Genomic DNA, 21,163 nt, shown 5'->3' with positions numbered 1-21,163 from the left:
GATAATTAGTGGAAAAATGTGTTTGGGCTTCTCCTTTACCTGTGTATTTCAGGTGTGTTTGTTTATGTGAGCGCGTGTGTGAGTGTGTGTGCATGTACATGGAAAACTCACCTTGTGGAAACACTGTTGAGTGGAAACACACTCATTAAAGCTGTTTGTATAAGTGTGTGTGTGATGCCCCAGGGTTGTACTCAGATGGTGTTTGGTTACTAACATACAGCGCACACACGGTGTCTGTCCCATGATGCACTCGTGTCCACACAGACCTGATCAGTGCTAACCGTTCATCCACACGCTCCCTGGTCAATAATTACAGCATGAGTCGTGGTGAACAGGCAAAGTAACCCGGTTTGAAGACCCAGTTCAAAAAAGGCTGCGACACTTATTTGGATATTATAAGCTGCACTTATTAAAATTTTCATATTAACATTTGCATTTTTAATAGTGGATGTCACACTAGTTTGAGTTTGGTTGTCTATTATCACCTCACCCACGATGGCTAACATTTTTTCACAGTTTCACAGATCTAGGAGACATGTAGGGAAGTTGCTGTAGCTCTCTTTTGGCATAATTTTCCCGGGCAACATGGCTCTGATTGTAAAATGCAATCAAACTCTCCACCTGTCATGATGAGGCTCCTCGCCTCGTAATTTTCCCTCGCCTTGTGTTTCTGTCTGTCTTCTCACCTGCGTGATTACCTCATCACCTACTGCTCATCATCAATCACCAGTCAACCCTTGCAGTATTAAATACCGGCTCAACCTCCCAGACACTGCCAGGTCTTTCAGTCTCATTTCAGTCTCCGGATCCCTGCCTGCCTGCCATCCCTGCTCCCAACTACATCTCATCATTGCTCCTGTTTTTGGATTCTTCCCTGCACTGTTTTGGATTTCCATCTACCAGACTTCCACCTGCCCACTTGGTCTCTTGGTCTCTGGTCGTGTTTGCATTGTGTGTCTGCTTCTGTTTTAGCATCCCTGTCCTGATCCTCTGGAAAGTTTGTCAAGAAAGAGTGGTGTTTCCTAATTTGGTGTCTCCAAATACGATATCTTTAACTGGTAAGTGACTTCCATACACTAAATGCAGTTTACTTATTTTGTCATTTACAGATTTATGTAAGCACTTGCCTTTATCTGACAGGTGATTCGATGAGATGTGGGCAAATGGGCCGAAATGGGCAATGGGGCCTTTGCACATCTTCAAACCATTATCCCCTTCAGACATGTTAGGAGCTGTCACAATCAGTGCTAAACTACTAGGAACAGACTTTTGGGGAGATACAGGACAAGCAGCAAAGCCAGAACTTTATCACCCACCTGAAAATGACAGGGAACGGCAGAAAGAACAAGCTGACATTTTGACAGACATGGCAACTGTGGCAGTATTTTACAACATCATAATTGTGCTTATTTTTTTCTAGTTTTACATAGTATAAAATATTTCTGATCCACTGCATATGAGATGGAGAAATTGCATCTTTCCATCTCAGTATGATTGGACGGTGGGCAATAGGTGAACAGAATGCCAGGAAGTCACCCTGGAGCTTGGTCAAAGAATACTCATCAGATGGTACTCCAAAAAGAACTAACACAAGGCGATCGATAAATCGATCGATACTTCCAGGATCACTGAGTTGACTTGAACACAGAGGACCAGTATGTAGCTAGCTTGGAGCAACTCCAAAAAAGGTGTGTGCATATGAAGATGGGTCATTTTGCAATGATTACAAACTGGATCAACATCTGGGAATCTGGCAACCTTTCTTCAGTCCAGTGCATCTCATGCAGTATTTTACACTTGAACAACCCATCTCTTGCTCAAATAAAGAAGTTGTGGATTTAATGGTGGTTTTAATACAGCATCCCACCAAAGTCCTCCTACCCTCCAAGTCTGATGGTACCAAAGGAGAAATTCTGGTGGGGCAGCAGGTTCAACATATACATTCCCTTTCTCTTAGTTACTGTTGCTATAACAGATTTTGTATTCTTAATAACATTCTAATCGATAGTTCCATCCCTTTTCCCTCTTTATGACACAACATTCCATTTGTTCAGACTTCTATGTAAGGAGCACACAAGCCCAACATAAACTGTAGTCTCTCGGTACGATTCATCTGACAGATCACGTTTAATCCTTTTTCAAAATTTGGAAAACATTATCGGTATAAACATGGTCATCTTGTGTCTTGGTTATGTTGTGGGTACTTTGGTCACAAAGTCAGTGCGGGCTCTTCTGGATCCTCATCCTCCTCCGCCAACCCAGTCGATTAACCCAAGCCCTGCTTCACAGAAAAGTGACTTGGAGTTACCTGTGCCAACTCGCTGCCTTGTTGGACTCAACAGCTTGCCTCCCATGGACAACATGAGAATTTTTTCAAGTCAAGTCGCCGTTCCTCCTGTTCAGGATGTCATAAGTTGTGAGGAAACACAACAGGTGCAAGAAATATGCGATACTGCTAGGCTGCCCTCCATCTGATCCTGTGACATCCATCATCCAGGCGCCCAACAACAAGACACTTTAGGAACTGTTGGACTTTTGTGTGGGTTTTCCCTGGGTACTCCAGTTTCTCCTACAACTGAACTAAAAAATAAAAACAAAGATTTTAATATTTGTGTCAGTGTCATTAAATCTCAAGTAGTATCTCAATCGGTAAAGTCTTCCTGAGGTTGAAGCTGTTTTTCATTTCCTTTGGTAGTTGTGCAGGTTGTGTTTTCTTTGATTAACTTCATTGTACAGTGAGTGCAATGCACTTTTATACCTTATTAGATATACCGCACTCAGCCACACCTGTGAAATTATCTATCCTAAAACTGAACAGTGAAAACTAAGAGATCACCCTCACTGGCCTTTCTACACAGGACAATTTCTACACAGATCTCGGCAAAGGAAATGTGTTGAGTAATGTCCCTGGTCCACCTCTTTCCAGCTAATGCTCAGTGATAGTGTAAAATATAGTGCACAACAAACAAAAGAAAGATCTCAATATCTAAAAGAAAACTGTCTGGAAAATGTTGACTAATCACAACACTAAACTTCCACTGTGGACATGTATGAATACATCATGGGTTCCTTAATATAGGTGATATAACGATATCACTGACACGCCAGGTTAACTGCAAACTGTCAGATGAGGAAAACATTTCCACAAGTGGTGATATATTTTAAAATATAGTTGTTTAATCACTACAGTCTGCCATTGTTAGCTCAAAGAGAGGGACTTACATTATCTTCTTTTCTAAAGTATTTCCCAAATGAGACTATACATCTGGTGTTTACCCAGGTCTGAATCCCTCATACATGAGTTCTACCTCCTAATATCTCAGTCCTTTTTCTTTAGAATCAGTGAAGAACCAGCCAGCAGAGCACCGCAAATTCATATAGGGAGTTATTTTCTGTTTATCACTGTTTGGTGTTTTGATAGATTTTGTATTCTTAAGACCTTTTGAAATAACTTTAATGGATCAAAGATAGAGATTATTGGTCTTTGTTTATGACTGCAGGAAAAACAAATCCTTGGTAGGTATCATCTCTCAAATATTTAGGACATATTAAAAGACAAGAGTTTCTGTGTTGGAATTGCTGACGCCAGGTCTTTCCCTGTGGGGTACATGCTCCCTCTAGATAAGAGCAGTTTCTTGTTGAAGGAGCAGCTTAAACCCCCCACAGTCTCATGCAGGGGGTGTTCATGATGGATGTCAGCTTTGCTAGCATCCTCTTCCTCCTCCCCTACTTCCTCTATGGAGTCTATGAGGCAGTCCAGGCCAGTTTGTTGTGTCCCTAAAAGATGACTTAATAGAATTTTGCAAATGTCACCATTAGTGTCATAGACAGTTTTCAAAGTTTTCAGGGTCCTGCACACTCCAAAGAACCTTAATCTCCTTAGTAAGTGAACTTTGACCTTTATTTTACAGAACGTCTGTGTTCCAATCAAGCTTATTGATGAGGTGAACACCCAGATATCTGAAAGGTCCCACCATCTCAATATCCAATCTCTGGATGTTCAATGGTGTGGTTTAAATCACCACCTCTTTCGTCTTGCTGCCGTTGATGTGAAGGTGGTTGAATTCACACCAGTTGACAAAGTCTGCAGTGACCCCCCCGTACTCCTGCTCAGTTCCTTCTGATACACGTCCAATGATGGCTGTATCATCAGAGAACGTCTGGAGGTGACAGCTGTCGGTGTTGTGTCTGAAGTCTGATGTGTACAGGCTGAAGATAAAGGAGAGACCACCGTACCACCCCAGTAGTTGTGACCCTAAGCAACTACATAGCTCTTATCCCAGTAGCTGGCCCTGTTGCCTTGGGGCCATCAGTTGAATAGGCCAAGTGTACATGCTGATTTTAATTCCCTGAAATGTAAAACCGTTTCCCCCATTTTGAAGCTGTTGCTGCCTTAGCTGAAACTACATTGTGTCTTTACTTGTTAAACACAGAAAAGTACTTACTTTGCCACTTGGCAAATGTCAAGACATTATGTGCAAATAACAGAACATGATGCTCCTGGCAGTCACACATGCTTACACCTACACAGACGACACAAACACACTTCGAGCCAGACCTTTTTAATGCTTAATGTTCCAGGAGGAATGTGTACATTCTTCAGATACCTGAGGCTCAGAGATGTTCAGGTCGCTGCATCATTTAAACAGCAACAGTAACTGCCATAGGGCAATGTTCAGAATCAAGCCTTTTCATTTGCTCAAAAAACTGATATTTTACACTGCATATATATGTGTTCAATTTATATAAACTTTATATCTAATGGTGACCTTTTGGAATTGCAACAACAGGCACAACTTAAAGGATCAGTGTGAAGGAGTTTGTGAAATATTCGCCCTGTTGTTCCAAGCATGAAGGAGAAACTACGGTGAAAAGTCAAAAATGCAAACTCCCTATCTAGAGCCAGTGTTTAGTTTGTTTATTCTGGCCTCCAACATGGCTGTTCAAAATGGCGGACTCCATGGAAGATGACCTACAGTGTCTGTTGATATAAGAGGCTCGTTCTAACCTCTAAATTTGTGAAAAGTGGCCTGGTGTGGCTGATTGCGTCCATTTGAGACGTTGTTCGTGATTCCACCAGAAATGCTGCAGCACTTTTCAGAAGCATCCCAGAAGCAACTCTTTGCTTGAGGAGACTACACGGCTGTCCTGGTTTTTACATATTTTTGACAGATACTGCGTCAAACAGCACAGAGCTGATCAAGCTGGCTGGAAGACAGACAAAAGAAACAATTTAACTATGTAGCCTTCTTTCTCATGATAGAAGTATATAAACCAAGGAATGATCAAATATAAGAAAGTTTTTTTATAAGAAAGTCTTGCGAGCAAAATGCACTAATGAAAACATAGTTATGAATATTATATTCATTTTCTGGCTTGTATGAACTGGTTTGTTGTCTATATAAAACTTTTCAGTAGGATTGTAGATGCCTTTAGTTTCTTTTATTCTCCAAGAGTCGGCAACATCACTGGCAGAGAAAAAATCTTAATAAAATCTAAGATGCTGTTTGATCCAACTGGTTGAATGGCTACATCGACTTATGTCTAAGAGAGGAAAGATTTTCATATTATTCATAAATTCCTACCCACATTAAGTTCTGACTTTCAAATAGTGAAGTGACTCTGTTGTTAACGCTGTCAACTCAAAGCATGAGCTTGGGTTTGATGGAACACCTGGCAGGGGTCTTTCTATCTGGAGTCGGCATCTACTTACATTTTAAAAAGTGCTTTGGTTTCCTTTGGACGAAAACTCAAAGCTCTATTTAAGTTTTTCCACAAATATATATTTTTTCCACTCAATCCTTGAAAGCTGTCACAACACAAACTGCAGCTGGGGAAATGATTTGCTGACTTTCAAAGTGCATGAACAACACAGATGCAAATCTTGATCATTCAGAGAATCCTGCAAGAAAGCTGACTGACTGTTCACTGTACACGAGGCCTGCTGCATTTCCTTTAACTGTACTTAGACATATTCCCACTCAACAGAAAAGTGTGTCACTCCTCACATCAACTTTTAATGATCACCACTCTATGCGGAAAAACACTTAGGCCAACTGAACCTCCCCTCCTCCTCCCCCCGAAAGCACAAGGTGGATTAAAAACCATCAGAGGGTCATTAGTTGCTTGGAAACAGAGTACGAAGTGTTGCCTGAAACGTCTGCGGGTGAGAATTACCCATCTTCATCAATGTGGGTTTCAAGCAGGCCGTGATGGAATGACTGCTGCTGGGAGCTCTGGGGAATGTACAGGCGGATATGAACTTGTCCAGTGCCACATTTATATATAGGACAGCGCTGCTCAGGCTTGGCTTGAAAGTCAATATTGGCTTCCACATCTGACACATACTGAACGTACACGGGACGGTAGGTAGGTATATGACATCCTGTGCTCCAACATATAGCTACACTGCTTTACATGTTCATATCTAAATGTTCATATCTAAACTGTTTATGAAGATAAATTAGTGCATGTTGACTACATGTTAACTTCTGAATTTATTAAAGTCAAACCATGATTCATTTGTTGACATACAGCTTCAATGACAATTTAGCAGCACAGCAGCATAGGGACTGTCAGGGTCATCATAAGTTCATATAGATATCATCACTAATACAACACTAGCTGTAATGTCTAAAACTTATCCCATATTTTACACTTTTATGGCGTTTTATTTTTGTACCAAAAATCATCTCATTATAATTTTATATCTCCTCTCTCATGCTTTTCTCTAGAGTTCAAGCAAGAATATGTGTTGTGTTCAGTCTCATTAATATTAACAAGCCTGTCCTCTGATTGGCTGACTTGTTTTCTAACGTCCAGGCCAACTAAAGCCAAGATGGACGTAGGGTCCAGATAGTTTGTTACCTGTAGTGGCTGTGCTGGGGGGCGTGGCTGAGGGGGACGGTCACTGTATAGTTGTGACATTGCAACCTTAAAGAAGTCCTGATGGTTTGTTTAAAGGCCCAGGAGAGAATTTCTTTAACAAGATCTATACATCAAAAAAGAAAATCTGGACATTAATCCCAATTCCAGTTTCTTTTCTGCTCTTTATAAATCATTAATGCCCAAAGCCCACCAGGCTCGTCCACGGCACGTTGCGTGTGTGTCGTGTATTGTTATACGTGGCCATTCTAATCAATGTATCAAACCCCACCGGTTTCAGAAGCGTCTCTACACTCAGCTCTGCATGAGTTACGCGTCTGTTCTATTTTTGACTTGACGTGAGCAACACGCGTAAATTTACACAGAGCCCCCTCAAGTGGGCGGAAGCCAGACACAGAAAAGGCATAGAGAAGCCAGTGGATTTTCAAAATAAAATACCCTGCGCAAACTGCATCAACGTCTCACCTGCATCCCATCAGCCATACATTTACATTTAGTCATTTAGCTGACGCTTTCATCCAGAGCGAGCAACAGAAAAGGGAAACAATCAAGGTTCAGTGTGACTAGGACATGTTAGTGCAGTAATAAGTACTGTGAAGAGAGGGATAGATTTAGCATGTCCAGTTGTTGGTAGTGATAGGAGAGGAGGTCCTCTCTGAAGAGCTGGGTTTTTGAGCTTTTGAAGGTCATCCCTGATCTGGTAGAAACTGGTAGCGCAACAACAGATGACTACAGAGTCTGGATTGCTTTGAGCAGACCGATCAACCCGCTCAGAATAAAAGACTGGCTTTACCTTCCAGACTTGAACAGATCGTTCTGTCTTCCCAGTGGATTTTTACCTGCTACTAACACATTAACAGTCACATTTTTGTTGTCCTGTGCACACATTGCTAACTACCTATATAGGGCAGTCTGCTGACAACAAGCTAAAGAAGCTAACAGCATAAGGAAAATAAGCTAAAAAAACTAAATTGAAATGAAAGTTCGAAAAATATTATGTTCACTAATTTCGTATTATGTTGTTTTAACTATGTTGTTGCATAGTTGTACAGGACCTTGGACCTTACCTCCATGTATGAGCTATGCTTTATCAATAAAGCTGCCTTCCTTAACTAAACGTATACAAATTCAAATATGACTTCATATCAGAAATAGTCAAAAGTGTAAAAGATGCTAACAGATCAAAGTTAATGAAGCATCAGTTGAGAATAATAAATGAAGGAACCACAGATGACGTACCTGGAATATCTCCACGTCAAACATTAATTAATATTGATCACTGTGTGTAAACTGTGAGACAACCATTGCCTGTACAACATATCAAGAGAAGGTCTAAAATAAACTGCTTATCTTGCTGATGGTAAACATGCGATTTATCTACTAATAAGTGCTGAAACAAGCAGATAATCAGTCAGTTCGCAGTGAGAGGAAGTGAACTTCAGTCTGTGAAGCAGAGGGCAGGAACAGACCTTTGACAGGGTCACTGATTAATCAGGACACAAGTTAGACTGACCACTGATATTCTAGTTTTAATAAGAATCACAGATATAGAACATGTTCTTCTAAAGGTTTTGCTCTTGTAATTATCCTCTAACAGACTTACACTCAGAGGGTACATTAGTACATTAGTGTAATTTATGCAGCACAAAGCTCAAGTGGATAAAAAGTACGAATTATTAAAGGGAATTACTGTTCGGCTCCATTTGGTAAGTATAGAGTCTCTGTGTGTTAATTGTATCAATTAAAATGATTATAATATTTTTTTCCTATTCCGCATTTAAGCTCTAAATGAATAAATTCAATTTTGAAAATGGAAGTGGACAATTAATTCACAACTCTGTGGTTCCCCCTCAGCTGACAGATGTTTTTAGCCTATTTTAGCTCATTATTTTGGTTCTACAGCCTGTGCAGTTAAGTCTAACCTCCCTCATCAGTGTTGTTTCCAGCAGCAGCCGGGAGCTGCTTTCAGAGAAAAATTAAAATAGTCACTTCGCTTCCTGCTAAAAACCAAATCACTCAGTCATGAATGAGAAATGAATGTTCCTTTGTGTGTGTTGGATGTATAAACAGTCAATAGTTTGCTAACAAAAAACGCTGTTGTTCTTTTTTGTGAAATATTCTAATTTAATCGAAGTTTGACTTTGAAGCTACTCACATGTATAAAAGGACTAAATATCAGATTTGCATTTGAATGGAACAATAGGAGAAGATAGCAAAAGGGCATGGGACAACCCGGATTATTGTCTCTACTGTGGTCAGTCAAATTTAAAGATGGTAAGGCATTTGCGTCAAGACTGTAAAGAGTCTCGAAAAGTTGTGCACCATCAAAATTTCAGCCAGTCAATGTGGCTGAGAGGCTTAAAGCATTTAGTCAGAGCAAATATGAGTATGGAGAATCTTCCATAGCAGTCAATTCTGTCTTAAAGGAGCTACAGGGGGGCCTTATTGGCCAGACTCTTATAAATTATGTTTAAATATAAGTAATAAATGTGTAAGATTGTCAAGACAACTCATCACTGCTCACAAAGAGAATAAATCACTGAAGCCACGTCTGTGTAGCACTTTATTAGATGAGAATATACACCTATGCACTCTATTCCCTCAGTGGGCTCCATGTCTGCTCTGCTAACTGGATTAGCCTGGGTGCAGCAGCCTGTTGATGAATAGCCAGCAGTAGGTGTTAGGTAACATGTTGGGGGAGAGCTGGTGCTGGGCATTCATCATAATCATCAGCGTCCAGGGAGGTCTGTTCTGGATGCTGATGCTCTGCTGGGTGGCACTCTAGGCTGTGAAAGTGGAAGAGGACCACATGTTCTTTAACTGGGGTAAAATATCAAATGGCAGGAAATTCTTATACCAAAACAGCCATTAGAATTAACCAACAAACTCAGAAACTTCCACATGTGGTGTGTTAAACCTGACCAGATTCAATGAAATTCAGATTTTCACAAATTCATCTTTGAGTCCCAGAGATACATTTCTAAAACACATGGAATTTTTGTCATCATTTAACTATTATAGTAATTTCATGGTCAAGTCTATGGTAAAAATTAACCAATTTGTGGGCCTTTGGGGTACAGCAGTGGACCTCCTATACCCTGTATTTACCCCCACCCTATCACCAGATAAGAGCACTGATGTTGGACTATATTGCAAAACACTGGATATATTCAGTGACAACATCCAGCACCATTGTTTATATAGTTATGAATGGATGGGTTGCAGAAAAATCGCAAGTCCACCACCCCAACCTTCACACCTTTAGGCCATGCAGCAGGTGCTGGACTTTGCACACTCCTCACACTCTCAAATACATGATCACACACCTCTGTAAATACTTGAAACACCATGATCTGCTGTGGCACCAACAGCTGGTGGTTTCATGCCTATGATTGGCTTGTTCTGTGGTACACCCACACCAATCACTTAAAGAAGATTTGTCCAAGTTTAGAATGTCACTGCTTTAAAGGTCTAATCACTTTATTTGGTATGATTTTGTCGAGCATGCTGCCAAAAATGTTTGAATTTTTCAAATAACTACAAACAAACTGACAGTGAACTTATGGTTTACAGGGACTGAAGCTGGCTCACGCTTTGGTAATCCATCCTCTGTAGTCTGTGTATTCCTCTGGCATATGACCAGAACACATGCAGTTTGTGGTGTTGACTTAAAAGTGTCCAATCATACCTGCATCACTCACTGCAGCAATACTCTCACAACATAGACCATATACTAAAGAAATGTTTAGCCAAAGGCAGCACTGCTGTAAGTTTGTCCTCAAACAAGGACACCGACAGTGCTGGGAGGCTCAGCTGGCTCTGGCTCACTTTAACACGTCTGCCACAGAGTCAATAAACTGAACTTAATGTGTGGCTGGACCTGAGTGATGGACTAGTCAACACTATTTGTAATGTCTTGTTTGTGTGGTGAGCTAACAACTTATCAGGTTTGTCTCCACACTTCTTTTTCTCTTCACGCTTCAAGTTGAGATTCCGAAAATTGTAAATGAGTCACTTTGTTGTTGACACCCAAGCAGAATAAAAGATTGATCAACGCAAACTGTATTCCAGACAACACCCTTGTTATCGTGGAGGCTTTAAAGGAAACCTGAGATGAAGGAGGTGGATGCACAGAGACTAATCCAGGTGGGAGAGGCCAACGGGTTAACTGCTGCTGACCATAAATTCAAAGGGAAGTAGAATGTGACATTACAGAGAAGTGGAATGTGTGTTTTAAATATGTGCTTACCTCACTTGAAAAGTTTTGCTATGTTTAAATGTAAACTTTCAGCCAAATGGCAAGTAAATCAAACCGAAGAATGGAATTCAAAAACCTCTTGATGATTTTTGCTACATCCCAATGTAATCAAAAATCTGTTTGGATTTAACAGAAGGGTGATTATCATGATTATTTTAACAACAGAACACAAAGACCAAAACAGCGTCGCAGCCACCAAGTGTCAGAGACGTGCCCGGTGGATTTTTGGGGTTTTGGGGATCTGTAAATCAGAAAACTTAAGAATTGCATCGTCACCACACAAAATTGGGAAAACAGTTTTGTAAAAAACTGTAGAAACTTCTAGGAGACAGGGTTGTGTTGGGTGTGTACACAAGCAACAGTTAGTGAACATCTGCTTTATGCCATGGCTACACATCTTGCAGTGAAGTGACCAAGCAGCAACCACCATTGCTGTGAAGTGAAGCCAGCACAGAAGTGCTAAAAACTGCAGTTCCTCAAACGTCCACTTGAGGCTGGCTCCAGAAGTGAGTCAGTCTCCATAAGTCCCCATGTTCAAATGTCCAACTTCACAGCAGAAATAAACATGTTTACAGCCTGGTACAAAAAACAGTTTTGGTCTCTGTAGCTAATTTACCCGTTCATGACAACTGTACTGAGGGTGAATTTTAGTTTGACAATACCTTGACACCACTGCCATGTGTAATAATTTCAAGTGTTTAACATGTTTTGCTCTACAATTAATATTATGAACTAAATTTGAAGCATGCTGAATCTCTCCTGGGTGTAAACATAAGAACATAAAGATGAGGCAGGTTATATAAGGCCTGTATTATCGGCCTGAACTTCTGAGCACACATCTTAAGCCTTATTATCAGTGATCTACAGCAGGTGTGACTGTAAATCTTTGTCTTCAGTACTCAAGAGACAGCTCCGGTCACGGCCGTTGTAAGCAGTCAAATTATTCACCTTCCTCCTGCGGACGTGATTCTGTTTATTCTCACCCATTCACAGATTTATCGACTCAATTTCCCAGCTCTTATAAACGCTGGGGCGCCGGCTGGCTGACGCTTCACCTCAGCAGCGGAAATGTGTCCTAGAGTCTACACATTAGCCAGCTGGTCAGGCTCTGTCCTGCTTTTGTAGCCTTCTGATAGGCACCATGGGGGAACACAGTCTGTTTAGTGTAAGTCATGTTTTAGACACAAGCTGGTTCTGGTGCTGATGTTGTCACTTGCCAGAGGTGTTAAAGTGTGAAACAGATGTGAAACTCCTCTTGAGTATTGATCTTACAACACAAATGAAATTCAGCACTTTCTGAGCAGCTTTCGAGTCCAGTCTGCCACATTCAGCTGATATCTCGACGAGCTTAACGAAGCGTGGAACAGCTTTTTCCACATCTGTTCACTTCATTCCACCCCTCTCCCCCCCTCGGCCTCTAGATCATTGCTTTTCTGTAACATCAGATCTCATTTTTTTGAGGTTTTATTTTTAACCAAGTATGGCTTGGAATAGCTTGCGTCCTGAAATGGAAATTTGGGATGAACACAATGGGAACTTGGCTCCATCAATGTCACCCCCAGAGGGAATAAGTGACTCATGTAACCTCAACAGAAGTGACTTCAGCCACACCAAAAGAAGAGAGGATGGAGGGGGGTGGTGAGAGAAAGAAGACAGAGGAAACGTGAGCCAAACAACAAAAACCCAGATTGACGCCGACACTTGCCCATCTCCAAACATCACACACTGTATCTACATCTCGCTTTTTGTTTTTTTCCCACTTTTCATTATGCAATTGACGTTCCTGCAGTGATGAAAAGCACATGGCCTTTGCTTACATGTTCCCATTATAAAGTAATAACTTCCAAGCAGGGCTTGGAGGCTTAATCCAAATCTAGCCGAAGAGCAGGGTCATTAATCAAACCGTTACACCCAAAAGGGTTTTCTCCCTCTGGAGAAAGAGCAAATATATCTCTCTATAAACAGACACGACTGTTCACAGTGTTTATATCCAATCAGGGGTTAGAAATGTGGCACTGTCTCAGTCGCTGCAGAAACAGATCAGTAGCGTATGAATGTTTGAAATGCCAAAAGGAACTTTTTAATCAGTAATACAAGAGCATTGATTAATTTGTCGTCACTAGGGGGCAGTAAAACAGTCTGAAAACCTGTGTCAACTGTGTTATTATTACTTACTGAAGAAGTTATGGCTGGTGTTTTAGTAAACAGTTGCCTATTTACCCTTCCAGAAATGTGATATAGGTACCGTCAGAGAACAATGATGTCAGTTCCTCACTTCTTTTTACAAGAATTTGGCAGGTCTGACAACCTAAGGAGCTCATTCTACTGTACAATTGAAACTTAATTAAAACAAAAACAAATAAATTAACAAATGATTGAGTATTTAAGCCACTTTTAGCATGTGTTTTGGTTTTCAGCCCACTGTAAACTACCTGCACAGTTACAGCACCTCTACGAAACACAACAGAGTGGTGATTTACTACTAAAGAGCCAATAGGAGCCAAAGGAGTGTAGATATAAAATGTATTTATCACATGGACACAAATAATTAATTCCTAATGAATGCTAATGTTGCTCACTGTGTGTTGAATATGTGATCATTTCCTATTTTAACCTTAAATTGTGTTGCACTGTGGACAAAAAAGTCAGTGAGTGCACAAAGAAATCCAGATACATTTAAGAGACTTTTTTTTTTTGGTGTCTACGTGGTGTATCCTGGATACTTTGACTTTGGCTCTTCCACAATGTGCAGCCCTGAACAGAGTTAGCAGATTTGTTTTCATAGCCACCAGAATCTGGATGTTTAGTTAGTTGTTAGGTGTTCCCCTTTTGCTGTGAAACCAAAACAATGAGCTGAAAGATCCCAAAACGCTCCATAGGGCCCGAGTCGACAAAGTATAGATTAGCATAGATTTAAGATATTAGCAGAGAGCTAAAGTGTGATTTAATCACTCTAAGCTGATAATTGTGGAGGTTTCTTTTTGTCAATTTAAAAAGAAGCAAAGTTTCACCAAAGCTGTTGATCTTTTGATGCCCTAATGAGGATATACTAATCATACATTCCAGAAGTTAAGCAGCAAAGACAGTTTCCACTTTGCTTCATTTCCCATCAAACCTATAATCCCTCCACCGTGCACACATGAAGCCTCAGAGCAGAACTAACCCCACGTTCTACATCATATCCACTTCCCACATCGTTTAAAAAGAACTCTGCAAATAAACAACTCTGATCCTACGTGCTGAAAACAAAGCAAAAAGACCCCTTGAGATATTTATACTGTTGAACAGCCCAGATTGGAGAATGAGGAGCGAGACCAGAGGAGAGAAGACAGAGGCCTTATATAGTCAGAACAAACTCATCCCCGGGCTCAGGTAGCCAACAACTTGGGATGCTGACTTCTCTAAAGCTCAGTGATAAGTCACCAGAAGTGATGAGCTGTTTTCAAAGATAAGAGCGAATATGAGCTCAGCGGGGAAGAATGTGAGGAAGAATTTAAGAACCCTGATATTTATGTGAACAAAGTTATGTAAGAGAGAAAGAATGTGATCTCAAAAAAAAGGTGAAAAAGAAACTGAAAGCACACACACACACAAAATCCAGAAGAAAAACTGACCAGTCGACAAGCCAAATTCTCCGCTTCTCTTAGCTGAGCCGGCCAATCACAATAGTCCAATCTCAAACACAGGGGTCAAAGGTGAGGATTTCCTCGTTTTAACGTTCAAGGCTCAGTCCCTCTGATTCCTGGAACGGGTTCAGATTCAGCCCACAAGTCCCATGACCTCGTTGGAACTGGTGCCGTGCGATGCTGGACTGTGGGATCTGCGCCGACTTTTTTTTTTTTTTTTTTTTCGTAAGTGACGGCATGTGTTTATTTATATTAGCCTCTGTGGGCGGCAACTGTGACACATGAAAAATCATCAGAGAGGAGGGATTGTCAAAGTGTGAAAGTTGACACGCTCATTCTGGCACAGGTTTAATGAAGCTGCGCCACTGGAGGATAAATAGTTTGGACACAAATGGAGGGAAAACAAGACTAACTCGGAACTTTTTTTTGGTCAGGACTTCAGATTCCTATTTTGAGACAGCAGTCATCTTAAGTTGTGTGTTTTTAACATGCCAGCACCACTTTTCTTTCAGAGCGATGTTGCAGTCTTACTCAGAAGGAATTACACTCAGATTGTTCCATTATGTAGTCAATTATAGTAACAGGTCTGCTTAGACAACACACATATACACACACAGTCTGGCCGCTTCATTACAGTCCAGTATCACACACATAAACTCTTCCTCCCCCCCTAAAAAAGCACAAAACTCTGCTCGCTTCATCACTCCCCCTCACACACAGGAAACAACACACACTCTCTCTCTATCATGGGTAGTTGTGGTTGTGGTCTGTCTATTCGCAGCCCCCAATCCTCGCTTGAGTGTTGTACTCACCCCATGGTGCTGGAAAGTAGTCCCTCTGGCTCTGCTGGGCAATCTCTGCAGCTTCAACATACACACTCATGCACATGCACTGATGGAGTCTAAGGAGGGGGTTTCCTCTTCTGGTTTCTCCCCTCTGTTTTAACACCCCCACTCTCCTTCCCCTTGGCTTTAGTGGTATCCTTTTTTGGAACTGGAGGAGTGTTAGAAAATAAGTAAGGAAAGCAGACATGGGATCATAATAATTACTCCCCATGTCCCACACCAGGGACCTTACCACCCTCCAGTGATACACCAGTCGTCCTCCAATCATCACTCTTTTTACCTCCCTCCCTCCCTCCTCCTCCTCCTCCTTCTACTCCCCTTCACAGCACAGCTTGGAAACCGTGCAGGCCTGCAGGGAGGCTGTCCAGACAGGGACACTCCTTTTTTCCCCACTGTCTGTCACTAATCCTCCACATTACACATGACAATATTTTGGATACCTGTGTGACTTGCAGAAAACTTGCAAGAAAATCTCTCTTGCTTTATTTTCAAGAGGGGTGAGACAGTGCAGATTGGTCAACGTGTTTTCAACGATTTAACTGCACTCACCTTGAATCCTGGGCGACTGGACTGAAAACAACAAGGACTCTGGTGTCAAACCCTCAGGGCCAGAATGGAAAACAGAACAGTTCTACTGGGAAAAGTTATTTGAAATCTCTCTAGGTCATGGTAGAGCATCCGCCCCATGTACAAAGGCTCAGCAGCAGCCCAGGGTTCGAATCTGACTTGCAGCCCTTTGCTGCATGTAATTCCCCATCTCTCTCTCTCCCCACATTCCTGTCACTCTTCAGCTGTCTCTATCACTTTTTTAAAAAGCTTGAAAAGGCCAAAAAAAAGGTAAATTAGAACTTCCAAACCACACACTTCACTCCATTCTGAAAAGAATTGTACTCCACTAGATGAGTACACTGTCCAGTGGTGTGCCTCTTACCACCAAGACAGCCTCTATCAGAATTGACTGTACCTATCTCCTATGGAGTTCCACAAGGTTCAACCCTAGGTCCTATTTTATTCTACTCACATATACTGCATCTAGGCTCCATTTGTAGAAAATACACATTTCCTTAGGACCCAGTTACACCAGACTGTGGATTGTCAAGCACTGTCAGAGTTTGTTAGTTCAGTTGCTACTGGTGCAGTAAGTTTGCTTTTTTTTTTTTTTCAAAAGATGTATATGTAAGTACAAACCATGTCTCATTTGTGGAGCAGTTTCTACTCCAACAGTGGAAGGTTAAATAAAAGTGAATGACGACTAATATGCTACGATAGCCTCCTCCATTTTGGACTTTCTGACTCTCTGATTTCTCTCAAACATCAGCACTGTCAATAAAACCAGTGGATTATTTCCCCCAATGTTGTACAGTGTGGAAGGCTGTAAAAAGTTCCTTTTTTTCCATTATGTAGTAGGAATGATTACAGACCATAACTCTACTTGAATATTGTATTAGGACAAACTTCTGTACTTGTCTTTTAAGTACAAATAAACACCATCATGTTTAAAATATGATTATACATATAAATAATTTTTTCTACTACTAATTGAAAAACATTCCTGTCATTTAGATTTTCTCTAGATATTGCGGATGAAAGCATCCATAAGTCAGCATTAGCTAGCTACTGACATAAGGATGTACAGAATTAATTGGATATTTTTATATTTAGAGCACTGCATTCAATGTCACTTTATAAATCTGATATCCACAGTCTCACTTCAACCTCCACTCTTCAGATTTGTTCACTGGTCTTTATTTCACCCTCCCGATTAAAATCTAAGGATGACAGAGAATTTTCCATTGTCGCTCAAAAGCTGTGGAATACTTCATAATTTATTGTTAGACTTTCCCCCTCCAGTAATATCTTTAAAACTCATCTCAAGACCCATCACTTCTTATAAGACATGTCTTCCTGCTTACAGTGTAACTTAAAAAATGAGTCCATCCATGGCTTTCTCAGTTGCTTATAACATGCTGTGCACTGATTTATATGTAAAGGTCATGTTAAAACTTTTCTAGGAAATTTTAAAGGATGTGATTTTTCTGCAGCTTTAAAGCAAAGGTAATAACTAATAATTGGCTAGCCAACTGTATGCTGGAGTTTGCTGGCCAGCTGTGGCTTGGCTCCATAGCGTGGTTCTAATGTTGAGTGCTTTATGGTGTTGGCTGAAGGCGTCATTTGCAAATGGCAAGGTGGTTAGTGTCAAGGAACTAATGGCCCAAATAAAGTATGGAAACATTGCAGATAGTATTTTTATTCTACATATGACTGTAATTTATTGTCCATTGTTCAGTCTTGTGTCACTTTTGGTGATTTCGCCTAACTGCCAAAGGTGTCAGTAATAATAAGGATTTTCTGGATGTTAAATATAGCACATATTTAAAGGCAAGATTGACCTGACTTATCTGTACCGAGTCAACTACAAAGAGATTTAATTGCATGTGTGCCATATTTTTTATTTTTTTGGAAACCAGTGCACACTAATCAAAAGGAAAAATGGGTTTAAAACTTTCCAGTAAATCATTTAGTGCGTTACCAAATTAAGATCTGCGGTCCTTAAAAGGCAGGCAACAAAGCACTGGGGACAGCAGGCTGCAGGAAAAAAACAAAGCAGCAACAGCATTTCCCAGCATCCACGTCACCGGGATGAAAGTTACATAAAGGATGACAATGTCAAGAGTTAATTGCTACATCAAAATGTAATGTATATGTCTGGTCGAAGCAGATATAATGACATTTTAAAATGTCAGTTATATCACTTTAAAGCTGCTATAGCCCATGTTTTTATAGGAATCAAATGACTGTGAGATTTTTAGCTTTAGATTTTTTTTTTAGATTTTTATCTTTCAGCTCATTGTTTTGGTTTTCAGGCCCAAAACTTTACTCTCAGCTGGTTTCCAGCAACAGGTCGCTGTTTTCAGTAAAAAGAACCTCTGATAAACCCACCGTACACCGGTGAGCAAATAGCTAAGCTGAACATAGTTGGTCATTGAGTAGCTAAAGAGCGAGATGTCATAGAAACAGAGTTGGGGTGAAACAAAACAGAGCTGGACAACAATTTGCTTACATCTTTATCCATATCATCTTGAAAGATGTTAATAGCTTGTTTCTGCTGCCCCCAAGAGGCCAAAGTTAATGCATTTGAAAAATTGCTAGAAAAATGATTTATTATTTTAGTCTGCTCAGTCTGAGATGAATACTTTAAAGTCAAGTCAAATGAAATGAATGTTACAAGAGCATCACACTAAATGTCCATATAGTTTTCTTTAAATCATCACTAGCTTGTCTAGAACAGCTGACAGTGTCCTTCCTACCTGACAGACATGATACAGTACAAAGCATGCTCAGTCCAGAGTGTGTGTGTGTGTGTGTGTGTGTGTGTGTGTGTGTGTGTGTGTGTGTGTGTGTGGCCACCTGCTGCGATGGGTAGGTACATTCTGTCTTTGTTCACAGCAGATTAAAGCAGCTGGAATAAAAAAGCTGCTTCAAAGGTCACTGAAGGTTCAGACAGGAAACACTTTGAGAGCGGATGGGAATAGAACTCACAACCACCGCATTCAGCTCGGCTCTTTTCAGTTTTACAAAAACAGCAGGGATGAAACAGCTGGTCTCTTTGACCCATCCTATATTGAACCGTTTCAAACGCTGAAGGTGTCATGTGCTATTTGAAGTGTCAGTGTCACATCTTTTGATTGGATCAGATTGAGAGATCATCTCATACACCAACATCCTTTGTCATTTTCCTCCCCATGAGGATCATAATTGTAATTACATGCTTCATTAAAAATCCATGTGATCCTTCACATGAAGGTTGTAGATGGTCTTGTGATGGTTTGTTGGTCTGTTTCACCCCTGACATAGGGTTTCCCACAGTGTTGGTCTCTGTGGTTCTTGGTCAGCCCGTTTAATACTGGATTTTCGGTACACATCTCTAATAATAGTGTTCATCTGACAAAATTAAAATGTATTCCTGAAAGGACTTTAGCCATAAACTCTGCATTTTGGCAAGCTAACTAACATGTCAGCAGTGGATTCACTGGCAGGCATGCTGATGGACTCGAATAGCAAAAAACACAAACCAGAAACCAGAAACAGTTTAAACAGTTTACTGGACGAGAGATTATAGTGCAGAGGAAAGATGGGATCTTGCTGTGAGCGATTCCAGAGAAATGCAAAACTGGTGGTGACAAATCTCTTGGAGGCAGGTGCAGATATGAGACAGAGCTGGACACGGCATGGTTTGCAGGATTTCTGAGAGTTCATGCTTTTCAAAATCACAAAGCTGGCTGTAGCATTTGTTACCAAAAAAATGCTACAGGAATGAAAAAACGTCAGGAAACGCCAGGAAGGGAGAAGGCAAAAACAGAACAGACAGAGCATTTCAACCTCCATAAGTCCCCATGTTCAAATGTCCAACTTCACAGCAGAAATAAACATGTTTACAGCCTGGTACAAAAAACAGTTTTGGTCTCTGTAGCTAATTTCCCCGTTCATGACAACTGTACTGAGGGTGAATTTATATACAACTCACCTGTTCATATATATTAAGGCTTAAAGTTATGCAGGATTAAGAGCATGGCCACTTTGATTGACAGGTGGGTGTTGTCACAGATGGCTTGTTCAGGCTTCATTCAGGTCCGCCAATGATCCACGTCTTTACCAGTTTTTAGGTTAGCAGGGAGGCATCAGAGGCACGACTGCCAACACGGCAGTGGCCACCGCAGCAGATTTTGAGCTTTAAAACAACTCTTTGGAAACTTGTGGGTGACATCACACGTATGGCGTCCATTCTTTATACTGTCATTGGTTCATACATGGAAAACACATCAAACATTTGAATGTTTGAAACATTTAAATGTTTCCAAAGTCTCAAACATGAATAGATGTGGCTATATAGTCGGTTCAGATTGAACAGTTTGAGAATTTCAGCAAGCAACTTCATGGAATTGATGAATTTACCCCAACAGTTTTTTCTCCTGTGATTTTAGAAAATGGTAAATGGACTGTACTTATATAGCGCCTTTCTAGTCTTCCGACCACTCAAGCTTTTACACTACATATCTCGTTCACCCATTCACACACATTCATACACTCATTTAGCTGCCACGCAAGGTGCCAACTGCTCCTCAGTTTTAGGAGCTGACCATTCATACACAAGGAATTTGGGGTTCAGTATCTTACTAAAGGAGACTTCGACACGCAGACTGGAGGAGCCGGGGATCAAATGGCCAATCATCTGATTAGTGGATGAGCCGCTCTACTTCTGAGCCACAGCCGCCTAAGAAAGGAAAATTCATCCACTGGCTGCTTCAAAGCTGTGCTTCAAAGTACTGAATAATAGGAACCTTCATAGAAATGTAGTTGAATACAGATACTCAATAAATGTACTCAAGTACTGAAGTAAATTAACGTTGTTATTGTCTGCCCCTGATGATATATATCTATATCTATCTATCTATCTATCTATCTATCTATCTATCTATCTATCTATCTATCTATCTATCTATCTATATAATAATATAGATATATAGATATATTTATATATATATATAGAT

At 40.7% G+C, this 21,163-nt stretch overlaps 1 protein-coding gene across 2 annotated transcripts in view; it reads right to left on the bottom strand.

Moving 5' to 3' along the window:
• The window catches only part of pde5ab (phosphodiesterase 5A, cGMP-specific, b), an 85,167-nt gene extending 69,297 nt beyond the window's left edge, over positions 1-15,870 (bottom strand). Inside the window, exon 1 of one of the 2 annotated variants that reach the window (XM_019261035.2) lies at positions 15,582-15,870. In XM_019261035.2, the coding sequence (XP_019116580.1) occupies positions 15,582-15,586 (5 nt within the window). In that variant the 5' untranslated portion in view covers positions 15,587-15,870. Of the gene's footprint in view, positions 1-14,757; positions 15,544-15,581 lie in introns of those variants that run through there. The other variant, XM_019261036.2, reaches the window with a different exon arrangement.
• Between the last annotated feature and the right edge of the window lie 5,293 nt (positions 15,871-21,163).

This window comes from Larimichthys crocea, chromosome XIV (genome assembly GCF_000972845.2).
Source record: "Larimichthys crocea isolate SSNF chromosome XIV, L_crocea_2.0, whole genome shotgun sequence".
In the NCBI taxonomy this organism is placed as follows: Eukaryota; Metazoa; Chordata; class Actinopteri; family Sciaenidae; genus Larimichthys; species Larimichthys crocea.
Note: the sequence above shows the minus strand (reverse complement) of the source record. Positions and strands in the feature narration are given on the sequence as shown.